The following is a 21084-nucleotide window of genomic DNA, read 5'->3' as shown; positions in this document are numbered from 1 at the left end:
CTGCTGAGCACGAGGTCGCGCGATCGAATCCCGGCCACGGCGGCCGCATTTCGATGGGGGCGAAATGCGAAAACACCCGTGTACTTAGATTTAGGTGCCCGTTAAAGAACCCCAGGTGGTCGAAATTCGCGGAGTCCTCCACTACGGCGTGCCTCATAATCAGAAAGTGGTTTTGGCACTTAAAACCCCATAATATAAGAACCGCCACGGAAGCTCCTGTATGTTGCTGTTTAAATATTCAAGAATAGCTCAACCAAGCAACTTGAAGTATAGGATGTCGCATTGTACAGTTACGCGTCATTCGCGCACAGGAACGAACCAGCGATCACAAAGCCAAATGTACCGTTTAGAGCCGAATCCAGTTTGATATCACTATTCAGACAGATGCTCGGCTTTTCACAACGTGCATTGGGCCCGCAGTTGTGCTATCTGTACCTTTAATATGCGTAAATAATTGTCTTGAGGCGAATAATGAAACGTTGAAGCATCAGGCAACAGGAAGCGTCCGGAAAGGTACGCTGACATCCAGCAAACAGCGACAGATAGGCAGAACTCACCTTTGCTGGAAATGTGTAGTCGACACAATTCACAGCAAAAAAACAAGCGTGCTAGTGTCGTCAAACTCAGAAGCTGGTGTGGCCCCGGAAGAACATGGCGCACAGAAGCAGCTGTCAGCCATAAGTGGGCGCTGTCCAAGAAAGTGCGTCGGCGGCCCCGCAAACGTTTTCGGTACCTAGATTTTAAAGCTCATCAAGGGACTTTAGACCACATGGCGTTGTTTAATGTGCACCTAAATATAAGTACACGGGTGCTTTCGCATTTTGCCGCCGTCGAAATGCGGCCACCGTGGCTGGGATCCGATCCCGCGACCTCGCGCTCAGCAGCCCTACACCATAGCCATTAAGCAACCACGGCGGCTGACACGCGGATTGACGCGACGGTTCAAATGGCGAGAGCTGTTGTGAAGGAGCGACAGCAGGAGGGGTCTGTGCGCTCGAGGTAGTGCAGCGAGCAAGGACGGCTGCCCGCAAGTCCTCGTAGAAGTCAGGGTCGGGGGCTGACAGCCGGAGCCCAAACGCAGCCAAAGCCTTGAAAGCATCTGGAGCCTGGAATGCGGCTGTAGCCTGGAACGTTCTTGATACGGGAGTGGTTGGTCAGCTGGATGAAGTAGATGTCCGGCATGTAGATATAGAATTTCCGAACCCCCAACCGTGGTACGCCTACCGGCCCGCCTGAGGCCACGTCACTATCGCCTTTGTAGACGCTGGCACGTGGACGCTGGCATGGGTGGGCTCGGTCGTCCGGCATCACCAATTCGTGGGGAAGCGGAGCCGTGGCTACCGTTTATTTAGGCCATCCAGCCATGGCGTTGCGGGATATCAGGTCGAGCGTGCTAGCGTGTTCTCATTCTCGCGCTCTTTGCTTCTGTGCCGTCTTCTTCACCGAATCTGGAGGCGATAGTTCCACTGCTAGAATGGCAACACAAGAAAGACGGCATGACAAAGAAGGCATGAAGAAGATGGAACAACAAAACAGGAATGTCAACAATGGAGCGATGACGAAAGCATAACGGCAATGGAATAAATATTCTGGAATGACTACAAGAGTATCACAACAATGGGATCGGAACAAATATATGATGGCAATGGCTTGAGAACGACAGCATGAAGGCAATCGGGTGGCGAAGTTGGAATGACGATGACGGAACAAATGCAGTGGCATAATGACGACTATATAACCACAAATTAATGAGAACGACTGTAAGCCTAGGGCACAATAACGACAATAGCATGACAGTGATGGCATCACGACAATGCAATAAGTACCAAAGAATGACAACGATTGAACAACCATGGTAGATTGACGATCCATTCATGACGACGGAATGACGAAGAAAGAAGGATGAGCAGAGAAAGGCGAAGGGCGATAATGACGACGGTGAGGTGACAAATCTGAAGTGGCGACGATGCTATACCGGCACCTGTATAAAGATAATGGGGTGGCAACGGCAGCTTGTCAACAGTGGGATGACGACGATAAAACGACCACAACTTCAACATGATGACTGTAAGACCACGAATACGCACGAGAAGTCTGCAAAATGAAGGCGCAGTGAAGGTTATGCCATCATACCGGCGGCATGGTGACGATCGAATGACCGCAGCATGATAACGGCGGCGTGATGACGGCAGTATAATGACGATCAAATGATGACGACGGACTGACGGCGATGGAATAGAAATCGGGGCGTTACAACAGCAGCGTGTTGACGACAAAATGACGACCCACTGAAGAATAGATAATTAAGATGGAAGAAAAGTGATGACGGCATGATAACGAATGAATTATCACATGAAGCCGATGAAATGACGACGCCTGAAGCGCAACGATGGCATGAACGCTCCTTTGTCATGTAGTTCACGTTAGCACTTATGAACGTCACCTGCCATGCCCGGCGGCCACGCTTCGCACTAGATAGGGCGCGTGTTTGCACTATGTCCGGCACCGGGCAGTCGTGCAAGAGAGCACATTCGCATAAATATTCGAAATACCAACCAATGAAGAAGTGGCTACGCCGTTCCCAGAAGACAGGGCAAGCAAACCAGCAATTTAATAATGAAGACGACGAAAACACTGAAACAAAACCGGCAGGCCTTCCCACTCACAACGTTCAAGGCATCCCTATGAAAGATTCGCAACAATGTTGTTTCTTAGAATTTGCGTTGTAATCGCCAGTACGTATTATTATGTAACAAGTTGTTGTACCTACTGGTTTATGCTCACATGTATGTTGCAATAGCAAAATTCAAGTGTCCAAGCAATAAAAGTTTGTCATATCGAAGAAAGTCTACTTCCCACCTGTTTTGAGAATTGTAGACTCAATATTCACAATTAACTGAACGGCTACTACTGATAAATCTTTTCCGCATGACCCCCCCCCAAACTGTGATACAACTAAAATACCACTGAATTTATCTCACGATGACTTCGATGGCAGTGTGAAAATCAATCGAGCAATGCAGCGACAGATTATATTACTAAAGTGACCTTTGTTTGACACGCGTAGTGGTAATAATGAGACCTTAAATAATTCAGCTATAGCCACATAATGCGATATAGGCCCTCTCTGCTATGGCACTCGCTTGCCAAGATGGCCCGTGAGCATGGATCCACGACGACGATTGTATGACGCCAACGTAGGGATGCTGGAATGACGAAGAAGAACTTATATTGACGGAATGACAAAGGGGTCTAACGAAGACGCCATGATGACAATGACATGTCGTTATTTAAATTATGACAATTGTGTAACAACAACAACAACGTGTCGACGACAGCAGGAAAACGATAAGACGACGACCGTATTATGATGACGACGGCGAGACGACGATGGTAAGACGACAACCGGACGATGAAGCGGTATTGACGAGAATGACATCACCAAGACGTTATGATGACGATGCTATGACAACGAATACATCACAGCGTCTGTCTGACGTTGATGCAGTGATGACTGTCATAATATATGGTACGCGGGAGTGGATGGTATAGACATTCGAATACAGTGCGCCGTGCGGTGGCGAAGATGACAGCGACTCTGTGCGAATACCCGCAAGAGAGCCATCATCATCATCATCATCATTGACACCAATTTGGGAGCGTCGGCAGTGGCGCTTCGAAAAGCGTGGCGCGAGAGTGTGTGGCCCGTGGCGTGAGCAGTGCGCGAGGTTCGGCGGTCGACGGAAAACAGCTTCCTCGCTGGGCGTCTGGCCCAGAGGAGCTATCGCCGCCCGCGCCAATACGCCACACCCGAAGCAACACTGTCGCCCGCTGGGAGGTTACCTCGCCCCGATCTTCCGATGGGCACTGGTCCAGGAGGCTGGCGGTCCTGAACCGGGGCGGTCGATCGTTCGGGTGAGCGGCCACAGGGCTACCCCGCCAGCTGTGGACGCGACCCGGTGACTGCGGCCGGCTACCTGAGCCCCGCGAGGCGGTCCGACCCGGCCGTCCAACCCGGCTCTCCGACCCAGCCATCCGTCCCGGCCGTCCGACCCAGCTGTCCGACCCGGACGTCCTACACGGCTGTCCGACCCGCCGGCCGACACTGCTGTCCGACCCCGCTGGCCAGCATCAGTTCCGCAAGGTCTCAGAGAAGGCGACACACGCTTCCGCCGGAACTGTAGGCCAATCATAATCCACCTATCCATAGAGATAGTGCATGTCGCCTATGAGGCATTGTCACGTGTGTGCCGTTATCTGTGTCGTGTACGTCAATACAAGTCCGTGGTGTGTTTGTGCTATCGCGTGCTGCTTCTCCCTTTTTTATGGAGTGATCCGGCCACAGTAACATCACAACGACTATGCCACGACAATGGCCGCATAGTCACGAGTGAATGATGATAACATGATTACGATAGAATGACAAACCAGGAACTACATCGATCGATCGACAAAGGTGGTATCACGACGACGGCATGACGACGATGGGATGACGATACTGAAGTAATGACAATGGTGAAACGACAACTTGATGACGGAAGCATGAGGAAAGTCAGATGCCGAAGTTACAAAGATGACGATGATACGACTACGGCGGCATCCTGTGGTCGGTATCACAAGAATTCATGACGACCATGCAGTGAAGACGATGGCAGGACAATGGCCTAAGGACAACGGAATGATGAGGAGTGTATGATGATCACTGCATAGCGAGACCTGTATTACAAGGATAGTGAGACGACAACGGCATGAGTTGCATGACAAGCTGCAGTGACGTGATGGCACCAGTACGATCCTATTACGACGACGTACGGTCTTACAATGGAGCCATAATAGCGCCTACCTGGCGATAATGGCGTGTCAAGAACGGCCTAATCGCAGGCGAATGATCAGAGAAGGATTAGAATTCGAAGATGACGAAAGATTAACATCAATGTAGACAAGCCAGACATTGTGGCGATGACTGCAAGGTGACAATGGGATGACGTTACTGAAGTGATAACGATGATAACACCACAGCGCTACAACGACGCCATGACGGCCCCTGTTATACGATGATAGCGCGATGAAGACCTCATGACGGGAGTCGGATGACAGCGCTGGAATGACGATGACAGGATGACCATGACAGCATCACAACCCCGAACACATGACTAATGAATCAAGCTATAAGACAACTTGGACCACTGGGTTGGAGTAAAAGATTCTTGTTCTTCAGCTGGGTGTCTCAACAGGGTGTTCAACAGGGTGGTTCAAGAGGGTGCCCCAACTAGCATGCACCGTGATGTAAAAATATTGAAATGCCACGTAGCTGGGCAGAATCATGGTAATGTTGCTTACCGTCGCTTAGAAATGCTCAGGGTATTCTTTTCTTGCATTCCGCCTGTTTACATAATTTGTTTAAGTAATCAATCAACCTCTCAAATATTATAAGTAGATGAAAAGTGTCAACGAGAAAATTGCCGAAAAAAAGCTTCCGATACATCTTTATGTTGCTCAGTACTTGCTGCACAAAAGTACTTTTCCGAGCAAGAAAGAAACCTCCGAACACAAGCTAAAACTGCTGCGCGACTTCCCGTTCGAGGCACTTTGGGTGCGTTCCCGGGCTACTATCACGCTTGGAAAACACTTTTATATAGCACCTATTGAGCAGCAGAAAGCTGTATCGGGAGTTTTCCATGATGCTCTACAATTATCTCATTGACACTTCTCATCTAGTTATAATTATTGAGAAGTTTATAAATAAATATTACCAATTATGTAATTAGGTGGGAGGCAAAATATGATCTCAATATCTCCAACTGAGGGCAAACAACATTATCTTGGTTATATCCAGCTACGTGGCATTTGCATATTTTCAAATCCTCCTACATGATAGTTCGGACACCACAGTTATGTATAACACCCTGTGTAAAAGCGAGGACACCCGTGCCAGCTGACGAACAAGAAACTTTCGGAATAAACGTATACTGGGCCCACTACAGAGAGCGGTTTATTTCGATAAGCTGAGGTACTAAACGCACGACGCATAGACTCCACATCGCTAGCCGAAAGCACACGGCTTCTATGTTCGCGTCGAAGACGTGGGTTGTCCATTCACCCACTATGCAGCTGGCGGAAGCATCACGCGGCTTACACGCTGCAGCGAATGCGCACCTACAGCAGCACTGCTAAAGGTAGGGCACGCCCCAAGACAGAAGCAATAACCCAACCCTCCCCAAGGTCCCCAAAACACGTTATCCAGACATTAAGGTGGCGATGTAGACCTGTTGGTGATCCATTACCAGCAGTAGACGTGTTACGCTTGTTGAACGAAAATGATTGTATCAAGAGAAGCTGGATCCTATGCTGCCGTCTGTGCGCACTGTCAGTATTTTTTTTTTCATTTTAATCCGCATCACGCATCTTATGCTCTAGGCGCTACATTTCTGGCCGCAATCTTTTCCATACAATATCACCTGCAATTCATTGTAAATGTGGCTACTTCTACACATCCTCGTTCCTGGAGAGGCGAACGAGCGATGCAATCAGAAGCTCGTTACTTTCTCAAAGCAACCTTCGCGTTGTGATTGAAAAGGTTTATTTTGAACAACATAGATATTGGTTCTACCCAAAGTACGTCTGCTCGGAAGTGTTTCTCGTCACGCTACCCTTCTTCATCATCAGTTTTTCATCAGTCAGTAAAAGAACAAGATCACTCACCCGCGTCCCCAGCCAATTCGGTGATCCTTGCATGAATCTTGGGGTCGATGCGAACCGACTGTATCCTGATAGGCAAGCAAAAGACTCTTTTTGTCTTCCAGATGAAGCTCACGTGCACCAGCGCGTCGAGAAAGGTCACCCAGTTGTCCTCCCACTTCAGTTTTGCATACGGTTCTGTCAAATTTATGAGAGAATGAAGAAGGCGCTGATTTTGTTGCGTTGAGGATAATTACGCTCTCATTCATGTATAGGCATGCATTGTTGCCTGTTAAATTATGTAGTTTAACGTTCCAAAACCACGATCTCATTATGAGGAACGTGCTAGTGAGGGAGTCCGGAAAAGTTTGAACCACCTGCGCTTCCTTAACGTGCACCGAAATCTGAGCACACGGGTGTTTTCGCATTTCGCCCCAATCGAAATGCGGCCACCGTGGCATACACTGTACTACGCAGTCCGCTCAGAATGACCAATAAGATATTCAGCATTGGAAAGCATAGTACAGATTACATTGTAGGAAGATGACAATTGCCAGAACTACGTCAGAACTTTCAGGACTGGGAGTGGCTTTCAGGCGCCATTCTATTTCGTGTTTTGCTTTCAAGTAAGTGTATTTTACAAATGCGACCAAACACCACAGCTTACTGGCGCCATTTTAGAATGCTCAGTTTGTAGCTACAATATACGTCAGGTCTCTTATTATTAAGTGCGAACGGTATTACAACGCTGCAAATATGAGGTTAAGCGTCTTGCCAAAACCCCGCACATGTAGTTGCAATCACGTATTACTAATTCTAGTTCGCCCTTACTCTTTGAGTCGGCCTTGAGGACACCCTGGAAAGCTCCGCTGTACTGGTATCCGCGGAGTCTCAACTCCTTGTAAACGTCCGCACAGTCCATATCGTACGCGATGGTCTCTGCAGGCGTTCCAGGAGGGTCCTTGAGGAGCAGCATCTCACCTTCTTCGGCCATGCGGATCCGGCCTTTGCAAACCACTGCTCGGCCCTCGCACACTTCAAACTCGCCAGAGATGGGCATCATGCTGATCTGGAAGCGCACACAACCTGCGAACGCAAGAGTATGCTTTCGACTCCTTGGAATGAATTCACATCGCTAAACTAGACTCCAGCAAGCCGCGAACTTGATTTCCTCTCCAACACATTCAAGTTAGTTTTTTTTTTACAACGTTGAAATACAGTATGAGGGGCGCCAAAAAGTTACTTTCATGTGGACTAGAGTTTTCCATGAAAGAAGAGCTACCTATTGGATTCAAAGAAACGAAAAATTGCCCTTATCTAGGCTAAATAAGTGCCAGATACACGGAAAAAGTAGGCGAAATCTGCAAACGTAAAATTGTGCCACCTATCCCTGAGAAATAACTCAAGCTCATTGATACACTTAAAAGGCAAGAGTTCTTGGTATACGTACCATTGGGTTCCTGTGTATTCGGGACAGTCAGTGCATTACATAAATGTGAACGGCGAGATGAGCAGCAGCATGATCAACAGGCTAGTGTGTTGTCCTAAGACTTTGTTCATGTTGCGATAGCTCACTATCCTTATCGCTCGAGCAATATTGGGTGCATGGTAAATCGAGATGATGAAACTGGAAGCACACCAGAGCTGCTGGCCCATTGGACAACCTGGTTTTTCAGCTATAGACAACAACATTCTGTGTACGAACTAATCTACCGATAGATCTTAAACTATGTGTTCCGTCGTCTACCTAGTTTGCTACTTTGGCTAGTTTAAACCCTGCGGCAGTTTACGAGCGCACTTCTAAAGCTTAAAGTAAACAAATGTTGAATACTCATGTCAGTGAGTTGAAGACCATTGTCACCTTAAATAAACCATAAGAAAACTAAGATGTACGTGTATCAGGGCTAATAGCATCCGTAGGTTCCAATGAGCAAATTTTCCTGTGGGGAAGAAAAAATGCCATAGCATGTTTTGGAAGTGACTCGCACATAATAGACAACAACGTAGGCATCCTTTTGGAGCAAAAATACCATCCTTTGCACAAATAAACGAAATCGTTCATGGAGTCACATACCACAGGCATGCGATGCGAATGGTGTGTACAGGCAACGCGAACGGTATGTTCCCAGCCACCCCCGATGGCCTTTCGCGTGACGGAAGACGGCGCGTTTGCTCTTCGCTTTCCTCCTTCACGCGCCAGATTGAGCCGGGATCATCGGCCTCCCTCGTGAGCTTTCCCTCGCGGATAAAGCGTCTGTGTTGTAGCCCTTGGAATTAATGTGGAACATCACTGCGACGGCAAAAATGAGCCTGGAGAGTCCATATAATTTCTATCGCAATAAAAACACCACAGTTTGCAAGATTGCTTATTTCACCATTTCAGAAGAACCCCACCTTACCAGAATAAACGTGTTCGCTTGCGTTAATTCACTTTCATCCAAGAAACTCAGTGCCACACCAACGTGCTTAAATAGTCGTTCTTACCAAGTGTCACCATGATATGAAACACACTGCCTAAAGCTGTTACTCATTGCGATTCTGCTTGCATGCTGCCGGCATGTCCCTTCAAATACAACTTCGCTGCTTACTAACTTTGCTGGTTTATTGTATTTGCTTTCATTTTTTTTATTCATGCCTATTTTTTGTTTTGTGGAGAATTCCAAGATTTACAATGTTCGCACGTGCAATAGAGCTTCATTTCCATTGCAATTGAGAAGAAATTATTAAATAGGCAAACCGATAACAGTGATAGTTATTACTTGATCACCCATTTTTGATAACAACGAAGCTCACATACAGCCTCAGAGAGAATCGGCCCTATTATATCAAATAGCAACGTCTGGTGTTCGATGTGTAGATGGTAACTAGCCATGTCAGGAAAACAATAATCGAAACGGCAATGCCGAAAGGCTATGTTTCATTCTAATAATAATAATAATATTTGGGGTTTTACGTGCCAAAACCACTTTCTGATTATGAGGCACCCCGTAGTGGAGGACTCCGGAAATTTTGACCACCTGGGGTTCTTTAACGTGCACCTAAATCTAAGCACACGGGTGTTTTCGCATTTCGCCCCCATCGAAATACGGCCGCCGTGGCCGGGATTCGATCCCGCGACCTCGTGCTCAGCAGCCCAACACCATAGCCACTGAGCAACCACGGCGGGTTATGTTTCATTCTGTACACTTCAGCAACTGTAATTCCAAGGCGAAAGCCTTACATCTCTATGTATCACGATCACGTTGTGAAGTACAGAAAAGCTGAGCACGCCGGGAAAGCAGAACAGCAGCGCGGGAGGAGGGATCTGAGAAAGGGCGGCGGAGTGCCGTCGGAGAGTCGACGGAAACGTCAGCGGCGGCGCCGAAAGGGTTTAGGAAAAGGGCAACATCGACGCTGGGGACGAGGACGGAAATGTTAGGGGTGGCACGGGAGGGCGTTGAGGGCAAAGGGCAATGGTGGAGCTGGGGAGGTGGCTTCCGAGTTTCATTTAACATCGACTTGGGTGACGATGCGCCAGTCCCTAGTCAAGGGAGGGGAGGACTCATAAAGTACGCCACTGCGCAAGAGGCTAGAGCAGCTCCAAATGCCACTCGTCGTAACCGCCGTCGGCAGGAAGCGGCTATGGATGAAGCTGCGGTAGCGGTGCGACGAGAGCAGCATGCCGCCCTAAGGCGACGCAGGTGTTCTGGGAATAGAGAATTGGTGGAGATAGGCTGCTTGCACAGGTGCAAGACGAGCCGCAATGTTCAGCAGCCCTTCAACAGAACGCCCAACTAAGCGTCCTTCGAAAGTTTTAGGCTTCCCAGTAATTTAATTTATAGTATTCAAACACACAGGGTTATAAGATAACTTAGGGTATTGGATTCTCGAATTGCATACGAGTCGAATAACAGACTATTCCCGTAATATTCAATATTTCGAACAAGCGCTTACATCTATCAGTGTACGGTACAGAATACCAGTCAATCGTTCGAGAATGGCGCGCACCGTACTGAGATGCGAATAGCGAACAGCACTGAATGCAGATGAAATGTACATTGGCTTGACCAGCATCAAGGAACGTGGCCGGAAGGCTCTCAAGCGTGCAATATCAATTTACGTGTTTGATGAGAATAAGCTGACGCCTAACTCTCGCTGACAAAATTTCTGGCTTGGCGTCAAGGGGATTCGCTTGTACGGAATTGTTGTTGTGTTTTTTTGCATATTGTTAAATATATCGTCTAGTGTTTCTATACTTACTCTTGAAATCATCAAATTTTACTTATATAATGTATCCTTGCAGTTATATGTGGTTGCGACTACTTTTAACTTCTTAAACTGTGAATTGCCGTTTTTTTACTGTTCTCTTTTTTGTTATTCTCACTGAGTGTTTGTGCTTATGGGTCGCTGGCGCTTTGCCCTGCATTAATGTGCCTTTTCGCCAGCCAGCGTCCACGGAAAATCTGTACACGATTGCCCAAAAATAAACAAATTTCAAGTTCTACACCCAGACAGCGGACCTATGAAGAATACCCTCACGAGTATGGCAAGCAACAGCCTTAGCAAGGACACACGGATACTTTTCAACGTACCGAGTACAACAGCGCTCGCAACAAGAGATGTAAAGAATTTTGGCAGACGCGAATAGCAAAAGATGTGACTGGCTTTAAAGGAATTGCGAAAAATTATATTGAAAATCCACTGTAGTTGTCTAAGTGCGCGTAAGCACTGTGCCACTTGCCCAGCTTCACGCAGGCCGGTGTCATTAACAATCCTATGAAACTTTACGCGGCCAGTATAAACAGTTATCCACCAATATGGGTCGTTATCAATCTTATCAGACTCGATCCGATCCTAATCAGCCCTAATCAATCTTTTCGGGCTCGGTCCTCCCATATCAACCCTTCTTGGATTCGATCCGACACTTATTAACTCTTATCGGTCCTTATCAGAATTTATCCGGCCATTATAAGCCCTCATCACCCTTTAGCAGCTTAGCTATCCGCGTGAAACCGTTATCAACCATGATGAGACCATATAACCCCTCATCAATCTTTGACTCATTGACTGCTTATCTCCCAGTGTTGTGCGACGCGAAGTGCATGAGCCCTCAGAAATCGGTGGCATTTCAGTCGGTGAAGGAACGCCCCAACGGAGTGCGCATGCTGCGACCATCGAAACGCATCGGAGATGCGGTGCGTTTGGCAATAAAGCTCTGTGACAGCGCATGCAAACGTTAACGGCGTTTACTTCGCGAGTTCATCGACGTATTTTACCGCCACAAGATATTCGGCCTCGAGGCTTTCGCCGTCCTAGCTTTAGCGGCATAACATGCTTTGTTTAGTTACAGAGGCCAGTCGTAATACCACGCAGGTGTCATGTCCATCATTCCTCAGAAGAATAAGGTACTTAAGAAAGCAGAATTCGTATGGCTTATCTCACTGGCATGAATAGTTCAGTAGCTGAAAGTTACTACGAAGGCTCTTTGGTTGGCTCGAAGACCGTAACGTGCACCGCCCTGCGCACCCCGATTCCTAAGCGTACTTTACATCAGATGACAGAATTAACATCATCGTCACTCAGTCCACCCGCATCAGGAAACTTGTGGCGTTGAACCGTAAGAAATCATTTCATTAGGTGCTCCATGAAGCGATGTCGGGCACTATGATCAAATTTGGTATTGCACAAAGTATATTCAGTTTTCTTGAGTGATTCCTCACTGGCTGAATCATTAAAGCGATACACTTATGGAACGAGAGCGGCGAATTATTAACCAAAGCAACCCTCAGGGTTCCTTAACATTTCTCACATCCCTGAGGTAGAGCGTATATGATATAATGCATGCGGAAATGAGACATTCTGAAGCAGCCTACCAAGCACTTTTCTGTTTTCAGGGTGAGTACCGAATATTTGACTGCTTCTAAGGCTGCACGAAGCCGCCTAAGGTGATCATCAAAATTCACGGCAAACACGATGATGTCGCCCAAGTGCAATAGACTAGTCTGCCGCTTTAAGCCAAGCAATACTGGGTTCATCACGTGCTGGAATTTTTCAGGTGCCGAGCAAAGTCAGAACAGCATAACCTCGAAGTCAGAGGCCGCCGGGCGCGATGCAGGCGGTCTGTCGATTCCTCTCGGCGTCTTCACTTTCCAAGTAGACAGTCTTGACATCCATCGAGTAAAAATACTTCAACATCCAGAGCCGGTCCAACGCGTTGTCTGTCCATGAGAGGGCGTGTATACATCCGTCTTCGTAAGTTTGTTCAGGTGACGGTAATCGACTCTGAAACGCAGTTTCATCCTTCTCTTCAATGAGACTAGAGGTGACTTCCACGGGAGTTATGACGACTTCATGATGTCATTATGCAGTATATCCTTGACTTGTTGCCTTACAGCATCAGGTTCTCGCATCAAAATTCGGTACGGTCTCTGATGGCTGGGTCGAACACTTTCTTAGGCTATTGTGCGATGGTTAGCAACTGGTTTTTGCGCAATTTTTGATGATGACAGAAAGGTCAACTTGTAGTGATGCAGGAGCTTTCGAGCACTGTTTATTTTGGTTGTCTGATAAGACCCGGATTAATATGGAAAAGTGGTTCAAAAACACCGACCATTGTTGTACTTTTGGTATAATCTGAGAGTACAAATGAATAAGTGACAGCTTCGATTTCTTACATATAGGCAGACTTTGTGCGCTTTTTCACGTTTTGACGTTCCTGGATGAAGTTTTTCAGATGACCCCTGCTTTTCTTCGGCAGTATTGCGCGATTACCCTTGCAACGCCAGTTTCTCGGTCCAGCACATGTGCTGATTGCTCTCAACAGTGAATTCCATGCCTCCGGCTGCTTCTGCGCCAACGGAAATCATGATGCTGGTGCTATTTGGCATATTGACTTGATCTTCAAGCACACACAAGGCGCGGTGACTCAAAGAAAACTCCGGCAGTATCACTTGGTCTTCCCAAAGCGTTATCGGCTTAGACTTCAGGTCGGTGATATTACTCGGGATTCTCCGGTTTAACTCTGTTTCAGGAAGTCTATGCCAAAAATTACGTCACGCGAGCACTTCTGCAGGATAACGAACGTCGCTGATTAGGTCGGGTCATGAGCGGGGATTCTTGCCATGGAGCTTCCAGTCGTTGTTATTAGGTGCCCGATAGTTGTACGGATTAGAGGGCATTCGCATGCAATCCCAACTTTCTAATGCGGGCGGCGAAGGGTCCACCAATGACATAGGCTACTGTGTCCACCAGAGCGGTGGCGACGTTGCGTCGAGAAGCACTACGAAGAAGGGGTCCTTTGACTTGTGTTGTAGTTAGGCCGTGGTAATTATGATACGCCGTGTCATTGGGTCTTTTAAGATCGTGTTCATCGCGTGGAGCCTTCATCCGGGTGACTTCGTGCCGTCGCTGTGTCGTCGGGATGGTCTTTGCAATGTCTGCGTCAGCGACGTGGATCTTTGGCATCTCGACGAACAGGAACCGCGCCGGCATCGGTTCTGCTTTTGGTTCACTCGTCAATTGCCGAGGGCTGCACTGAGTGGCTGCGAGGTAGTCGGAAATATCAAGACACCGTTCATGTTGTCGTGGTTGCGGCGCATTCACAAGAAATCATCGTAGTCCCAAGCCGCGGTATGGGCATCAGTGGCAGATGGGGCAACCTTTCCAATGATAGCTGAGCAGGTGGCGGTCTGGAGCGCGCCATACGTGTGTCTTCCTTGGGTAGCTGCCCTGGATGGTGGGCGGGCAAGCTGGCAGCGGCACCCGACAGAATGTCGTCGTTACTTGACGCGGAAGAGGAACTTAACCTTGAGCGACGCCAGCGTGGGTCATCGCTTCCGCAACGGGATGCAGCAATATTGGCTGCAATTCGAAAAATTCTAGTGAGAACCGAAGTTCGTCTTTGACCATGTCAATCAACGAGGCGACTTTAGGATGTGACAAAGGGAACACATTGTGCAGTTCTTCGCGCAAAATCGTCCTGCTGGTTTTTCGGTGGCCGTCGGAACCAACTGCTTGGATTTGGCACTGTGGCATGATCACTTGGCGGTTATATTGCCTAGTCCGCATTTCCAGAGTCTTCTTAATCACTTGTTGCCCATATCAACAATTCTGTTATGGGTTGCGACGGGTTTCGGATCAGTCCATTGAATATTTCTTGCTTTTCTGTCCGCTTCAGGAATAGAACGTTTTTCTCACGGACATTTCTGGCTCGGCGCGCCGGGAAGATTCTCTTCTGTGAAAAGGATCATGTTCTCATTGAGCGAATGCACTTGGCCTTGCTATTCCAATTCGGCCCTCTCTCTCCGAACGGCGCTCGTAAAAGCCTTCAGGCGTTGTTTTGAAACAGATTATACGTTTTTAGAGCGGTCTCCCGGTTCTCAAAGCAAGTCTTGGGGCGTCCTCCATGGAGAAGTGCACCTGGCGCAGCTTGTCCGCAGATTTCCAGTTGTTGAAGGTTGGAAGCCTTTCGAACGTATCGAGCTAATTGTGTGCGTCGTTGCACGAAGCTCCGCGGAATATACAGGGTTCTTCACTTAACATGGGCCAAATATTAAGAACGTACAAATGCTGCGTAGCTGGACAGAACCAAGGTAATGTTGTTTGCCGTCGCTTAGAGATATTCAGATTACTTTCTTTTTTAAATCCGCCCAATTAGATAATTAGTCTTAATGATTTATTCAACTTCAATAATATAATTAGATGAAAAGTGTCAATGTGAAAATTGTAGAGCAACAAGAAAAACTCCCGTTATAGATTTCTGTTGCCAATACGTGCTACGTATTATGTTTTTCCGAGCGTGAAAGAGGAGCGCGAATGCACGCACAGTGGCCGCGCAACTAGCCGCTCAAGGCACATTGCGTGTAGCGTGGGTTCCCCTCATGATCAGAAAAACAGTTTTATGTAGCACCTGTTAGGCAACAGAAAGCGGTATTAGGAGTTCTAATGGTGCTTTACAATTTTTTCTTTGACACTCTTCAACTATGTATAATAATTGAGAAGTTGAATTATTAATTAGGACTAATTATCTAGCCAGGTGGAATGCAAAAATAATCGGAGTATCTCCAAGCCACGATAAACAACATTACCTTGGTCCTGTCGAGATACGTAGCATTTGCATAGTTTTAACGTGTGGCCCAATTTAAATGAAACACCCTGTAGGTGGCTCCCTATGTTGTTGCATTGCGATGGCTGCAGGTGAGGCGTGGTCCGACAAGGTGGTAGTTTTCTCATTTTCTTAGTTTTCACAATTTTCTCATTGACACTTTTTATCTATATCTAGTTGTAATAATTGAGAAGTTGATTAATTAATTAATTAGGACTAACTATTGAGCCACGTGGAATGCAAGAAATAATCTGAGCATCTCCAAGCCACGCAAATAAAATTACCTCGGTTCTGTTCAGGTACGTAGCATTCTCATGTTTTTAAAGTTTGGCCCAAGTGAGACACCCTGTGTCCTTTCAGTACGATGGCTGCAGGCAACGCTCCCTCTGTCAAGGTGGTAGTTGACTTGGCCACAAGCTTCCTGGTCATCTCAGGTAGAAGCCCATGTTTCGGGCAAGGATTCTGTAGTCTGCAGGTTGGTCGATGGTCTGGAACGACGCTTGCGTTGTCTTGTCTTCGGGGTGTAGGCTTGGCGGAGGTGTCCGGTACCTCAAAGTAGTCGCTGGTGTTCGCATAGATTCAAAAATTACATAATATGTATCGCACATACAATCGGATTACACAAGATCCAGCGAGAACACTCACAATATATTGAAGCAAGGATAACGTTCGAGTAAATTCCAAATTATGCAGGCGCATCTTGTGCTGACCGATAAAATTAAACCGTTTCCGGGTGAAATGCGGTCCCCGGCAAAATGATAAACAAGTTACACGTGTCAATATTCTGTTAAGTATCACACAGTTTGTGTCGCTGGTGCTGAATGTACATCTCATACCCTAATAAAGTATCATGGACAAGGTGAGGAGAACAAAGTGGAGGTTTCTTCGATTAACCAGAATTCATGGACAAAGCAGTAACTGGGACGCCCATGCCATAGTGTGAGGTCGTAGCACATATTAATACGCCAGGGTTCTTAAGGTATCTGACGCATTATCCGGAGGTCAACTACATGTTTGTATATATCCGTATTCCTGCTTTCCTCGGTCACCGGGTAGTCCATTGTGAAATAGGTAGCAGATCGGACTGCTTTGCTCAGGTTACTGGGTTCAAAAGCAGCCGTCAGACCAATTTTGCTCACTGCGCATGTATACTGCACTGTGCAAAGTATACATACGCGCCGCCTTTCAAGGACCCTCTGTCACGCCGACATGTGTAGCTATATCATACGGGTCTGAGTAGCTACTGCAGTTCGAAGAAGCCCTTCACGCCGCCTTGAAGAGTTGAGTGTGTGCCCACTAGTCCGGCGACCAGCCGAGGCCAGTGGAGCGCAGGACTTGGGGCACCAGTCATAGGATCTCCCAAACTATCTCACTCACTCCTTGAATGTTTTCATCATCATCATCACTCGGTTTACGCTGGTGTTCACGAACCTCTACGATGCCAATTTAGGTCCGTTGGTATGTGCCAGCACGTGCGCGCTGCTCTTAAATGAACGTCTTTGACGTCAACGTGAGTAGCTAGAATGTGCCACTGGGAATGTGGCGCTGCACAATTACGAAAAAGATCCCTTAATTTTCTGCAATACTGAGCGGAGTCAAACCCACGTAAGGGGGATTCCTCATGAACACCAAACCGACACATTAGGGAGCTGCGCCACGAGCGCAATGGGTATGTGGCGCTCTTAAATGAACCTCTGACCATCTTGGGCGACTGAGTATGCGCCACTGTATGTGCGGCAAGCGAGGGAGCAATTATCAGCGTTCACACGCACCTTTGCGCCACGCATTTCGGAGGCCACGCGCTGGCTTCCTGGCGGCGGAGCCAGATCACACCGAGAAATTCTCAGCGAAGCGCGAAAGAGGAATTCCGCTGTGGTACACTCCTCATACGATACTGGTTTCGACAGTTGCAATACGCTGTGTAGCTATATTGACTAAATGCCAAGCGAATTGTCATCGCCAGCCATCGTGAGATGGGTTCTGCCGCAATCTTTTTTTCTGCGTTACTAAAACCGAAACTATTTAAAGCAGAAAACGTGCTATAGATGTCCATGTTACGCCAAAACTAACATCGCTGCGGCAGAATGGCGCACCACTATTGCAAGGCAGGTTAGGCAAGGCTGACGAGCGGCGAGTTTGCAGTCCTTGAGTGGAATTGGCGCTCTAAAAGCAGACTGGGACCACCAGGCCAGACGGGGACTAACGCATTTACACCTGCATTCTGGTCGTCCCTGTTTTCCTTTCGCAATTCAACTCTAAGCAAAGCAAGAAAGCGACCGCAAGACGTCACCACTGCACAGCGAGCGTCTTTCCAGTGTGTAGCCAAGGAATTTTGTGGTGCGGATGCTTCCAGGCATATTTACATTGTCAGCGTTCCCACTAAAAATGTGACATGAGGTAAAAAGAGGGCCCGTGCGAAGGACTACTTTCCAAATTCATCGATTGAGATCACATTCTCATTTACGGGTAATACGGTGCAATAGGAGCAGAGATAAGTGAATGACAAAGACAAGCACGAACGGCTTTCCCATGCTAGTGTTACTTTCTGTTCTGTTGCGCCAAATTACGCCCTGTTAAATATAAGCCAACTATCCTAGCAGCAAGTACTGGTGCGCTACTTTTCTGTTTTATGGATCGTGGTCATGACCACCGGCTGCTTACTGAGAGGGCTGGTGTTTCACATTGCATTAAACGCATCATCCGCTAAGCACTCACATACTTGGTGCAATTATCTAGTGTTCACCTATGTCGCAAACGGCTACTTGATGAAATCATTTATAGCAAATCTCTTTTCCTTACCTGTTGAAGGCAGGATCGTGAAACGTTCCAGTCTGACGTCCTCGACAATTACAGGCATCTCGTTCATAGGCTTTCCGTAGCGGCTGGCCAGGAACTTCCATACCATAACCAAGTAGCCCATACCAGGATAAAGCATGCGTCCATCTAGCTGGTGACCGGCCAAGTACTTGTCATCGCTGTTGGCTTCGATGTCAACTTCCATAATGTGTTCGAACACCTGCAGGCGCACATAATCATTGAACTTGACATACAGCCTACATTATTTGTTGCCATAGAAATAGAATCAGTAGCCATAATATTTACCACATGAAATGAACGCTGGGTATAATGAACTAGGGCTAACTAACCTAAGCCTACAAAATGTTTTGCCAAACCACAGCTTCTTTGCATGCATTTGGACTTCTCAAGAGCACATGTTCACGTCAACGAATTATGAGCATTGTGCTATCTTACGCTAATCTTCAGAATCACCTGTGTTGATATGTTTTCCTGTACATTTGAAGAAGTTAGTAAGCATTTTTATGGTGAGTTGCAGGGCGTGCTGACTGGAGGCTTTGCGATCCACCTTTAAAAATTTAGATTGCCACCAGCACAATCAATCTTCTGGGTTTTGTTATAAACAGCGGCACTGCAAAGTGAAATGCAGATAAGCAGCGTACCATAGTTCATTATGCGTCCACAAATACAAAAGGCATTCAGTGATTTCTCGCATGCTTGCTTTTCACGGGTAGGTTATGCAACACTGCAGACACGTTCGGGCAACTGAACCAATTATTTCGTTAAGGCAAGAAACGGCGCTGCGTAAACGAGCGGCAAATTACTTTGGTGAATTATTACCTGACTTCCGCTGGTCCATCTGAAGATATGTTTTGTACTATACACTGACGGCAGCGACTATGGCCTCAAAGAAGACATGTTACAGCTGTGCGCAGGTCCCCTGCCCGCAGCAACATTTGCAAGTGACTCGATCAAAAGGGGCGCCCGAAATTATTCAGCAACCGAGAAAAGGTGCCATAGAACAACGTATTGGCATTAGAAAATTTGACATGTGCCGTCCATGGCACTCACCCTGTGATTGAAGCGAACCACCTGGCATTTTCTAAGTGAAAGGCTTTGTAGTACACGATTATCCGTCAGATTGCGAGATGGGCTCTGACAATGCAGCGGTATGAGTGCAGTATTGAGTAAAAATGTGAAAGCACCATCACTGTAGCCGATGTTCTCTCACGCGCGGCGCTTTCTTTTTTTTTCTGAAAATCACGCAGGAATTAGGTCGATTGCTTAGTTACGAGAATGCATGTAGACATGACTAGTGTGTGCTCATAACGAAAGAGCAGTTATTTAGAGCACAACACGACGACCATTTTTGTAGCAAGGTATTCGCAAATCTGTAACAACGTGGGTCATTAGAGACGGCCAGCAACGCGGAGACGGCCTCGAAGAAAAAGGCTGGTGTTGCGCTGTGTTGAGCAGGCTGACAGCACGGAGCAATTCCGATCTCCTATCATAGTACTGCGAAAGCCACATAAGCCATTGATGCAAACTGCCCCTTTAGCGCTATAGCGGGCTACTCCTCAGGGCAGTACATGTGCGAGAATATGTGTCATTCAGTGATGTCGCGAGGACTGAAGAAGAATGTTATGCGTTACGTCCGCTTGCCGTTTGTTTCTCAGAAGGAAACCGCGCTATAGATTCCCGTCAGGAGCCGTGCTATCTATAGAAAGCTCATTATCATGTGAGATGGGAGCCGGTCATATCGGTGACATCACTGGAAGAGGCTCTATATTTACAAATAAAGGAACACAGCTGAGCGATAACAGCAGGCAATGAATTTAAAAAAAAGCTACAGAAACGTTGGCTGTCCTCAACCGTAAGCCGTTATTTTTCGCTTTCGGTTTCATTTATCCGTTTCACTTCAGTTCCAGTTCCAGCGGAAGTAACAGTTTTTCCTGTTTTTCATTTTCGGTTAAGTACCGGTTCAGTACCCTGGTAACAATGGTTAATCCTTTTACGAGCTTCCGCCCAGTCCACAAAAAAAACTTAGGGAAAGAAAGTGCTTTCCCGCAAGAACTGCCATGCCCACTTTGTGCAGTCCATCTTTCATAAAGCTTGCAGAAACCATGCAGCGGGCTCTCCAACACCTTGGCGTAGTCAGTTTAGAGGAAATAGAGCGATGCGACGAACTCAGGCCGGGCGCGAGCTTCCGCTGGGCCGAGTTGTTGAATAGCGCGCATCTTCTGAGCAATGTCAGCTGCCCAACAATAGAGTGGCGTGAAAACTCCGCTCCGGCATGGAGATGCCTAACCAAGTCAGTCGCTAGAAAATGATTCTCTAAATATTTAAGACGTACGTAGGGGTCCCGCATTCGGCGTCACGACGTTGGAGTACTCGTTCCCGTCCGTAGCATAAAGCAGCAGTGACAGACGCCACGATTCCAAATTCTGTTACTTACGGCTCTCGGTCACAAACTTTTTTACAGCCGGCCACAGACCAATGCGCCGGGGACGCATATTGGCGAGCGAGCT

General features: G+C 47.4%; 1 protein-coding gene across 2 annotated transcripts in view; it reads right to left on the bottom strand.

The window, feature by feature from the left end:
* The window catches only part of LOC142590498 (fatty acid synthase-like), a 177394-nt gene that overhangs the window by 51945 nt on the left and 104365 nt on the right, over window positions 1-21084 (bottom strand). For both annotated transcript variants that reach the window (XM_075702660.1, XM_075702661.1), the window contains exons 13-15: window positions 18560-18776; window positions 7510-7764; window positions 6703-6876 (exon numbers count right to left, since the gene is read on the bottom strand). In XM_075702660.1, coding sequence (XP_075558775.1) covers window positions 6703-6876; window positions 7510-7764; window positions 18560-18776 — 646 coding nt within the window. The remainder of the gene's footprint in view (window positions 1-6702; window positions 6877-7509; window positions 7765-18559; window positions 18777-21084) is intronic.

This window comes from Dermacentor variabilis, chromosome 8, assembly GCF_050947875.1.
Source record: "Dermacentor variabilis isolate Ectoservices chromosome 8, ASM5094787v1, whole genome shotgun sequence".
Taxonomy (NCBI): Eukaryota; Metazoa; Arthropoda; class Arachnida; order Ixodida; family Ixodidae; genus Dermacentor; species Dermacentor variabilis.
Note: the sequence above shows the minus strand (reverse complement) of the source record. Positions and strands in the feature narration are given on the sequence as shown.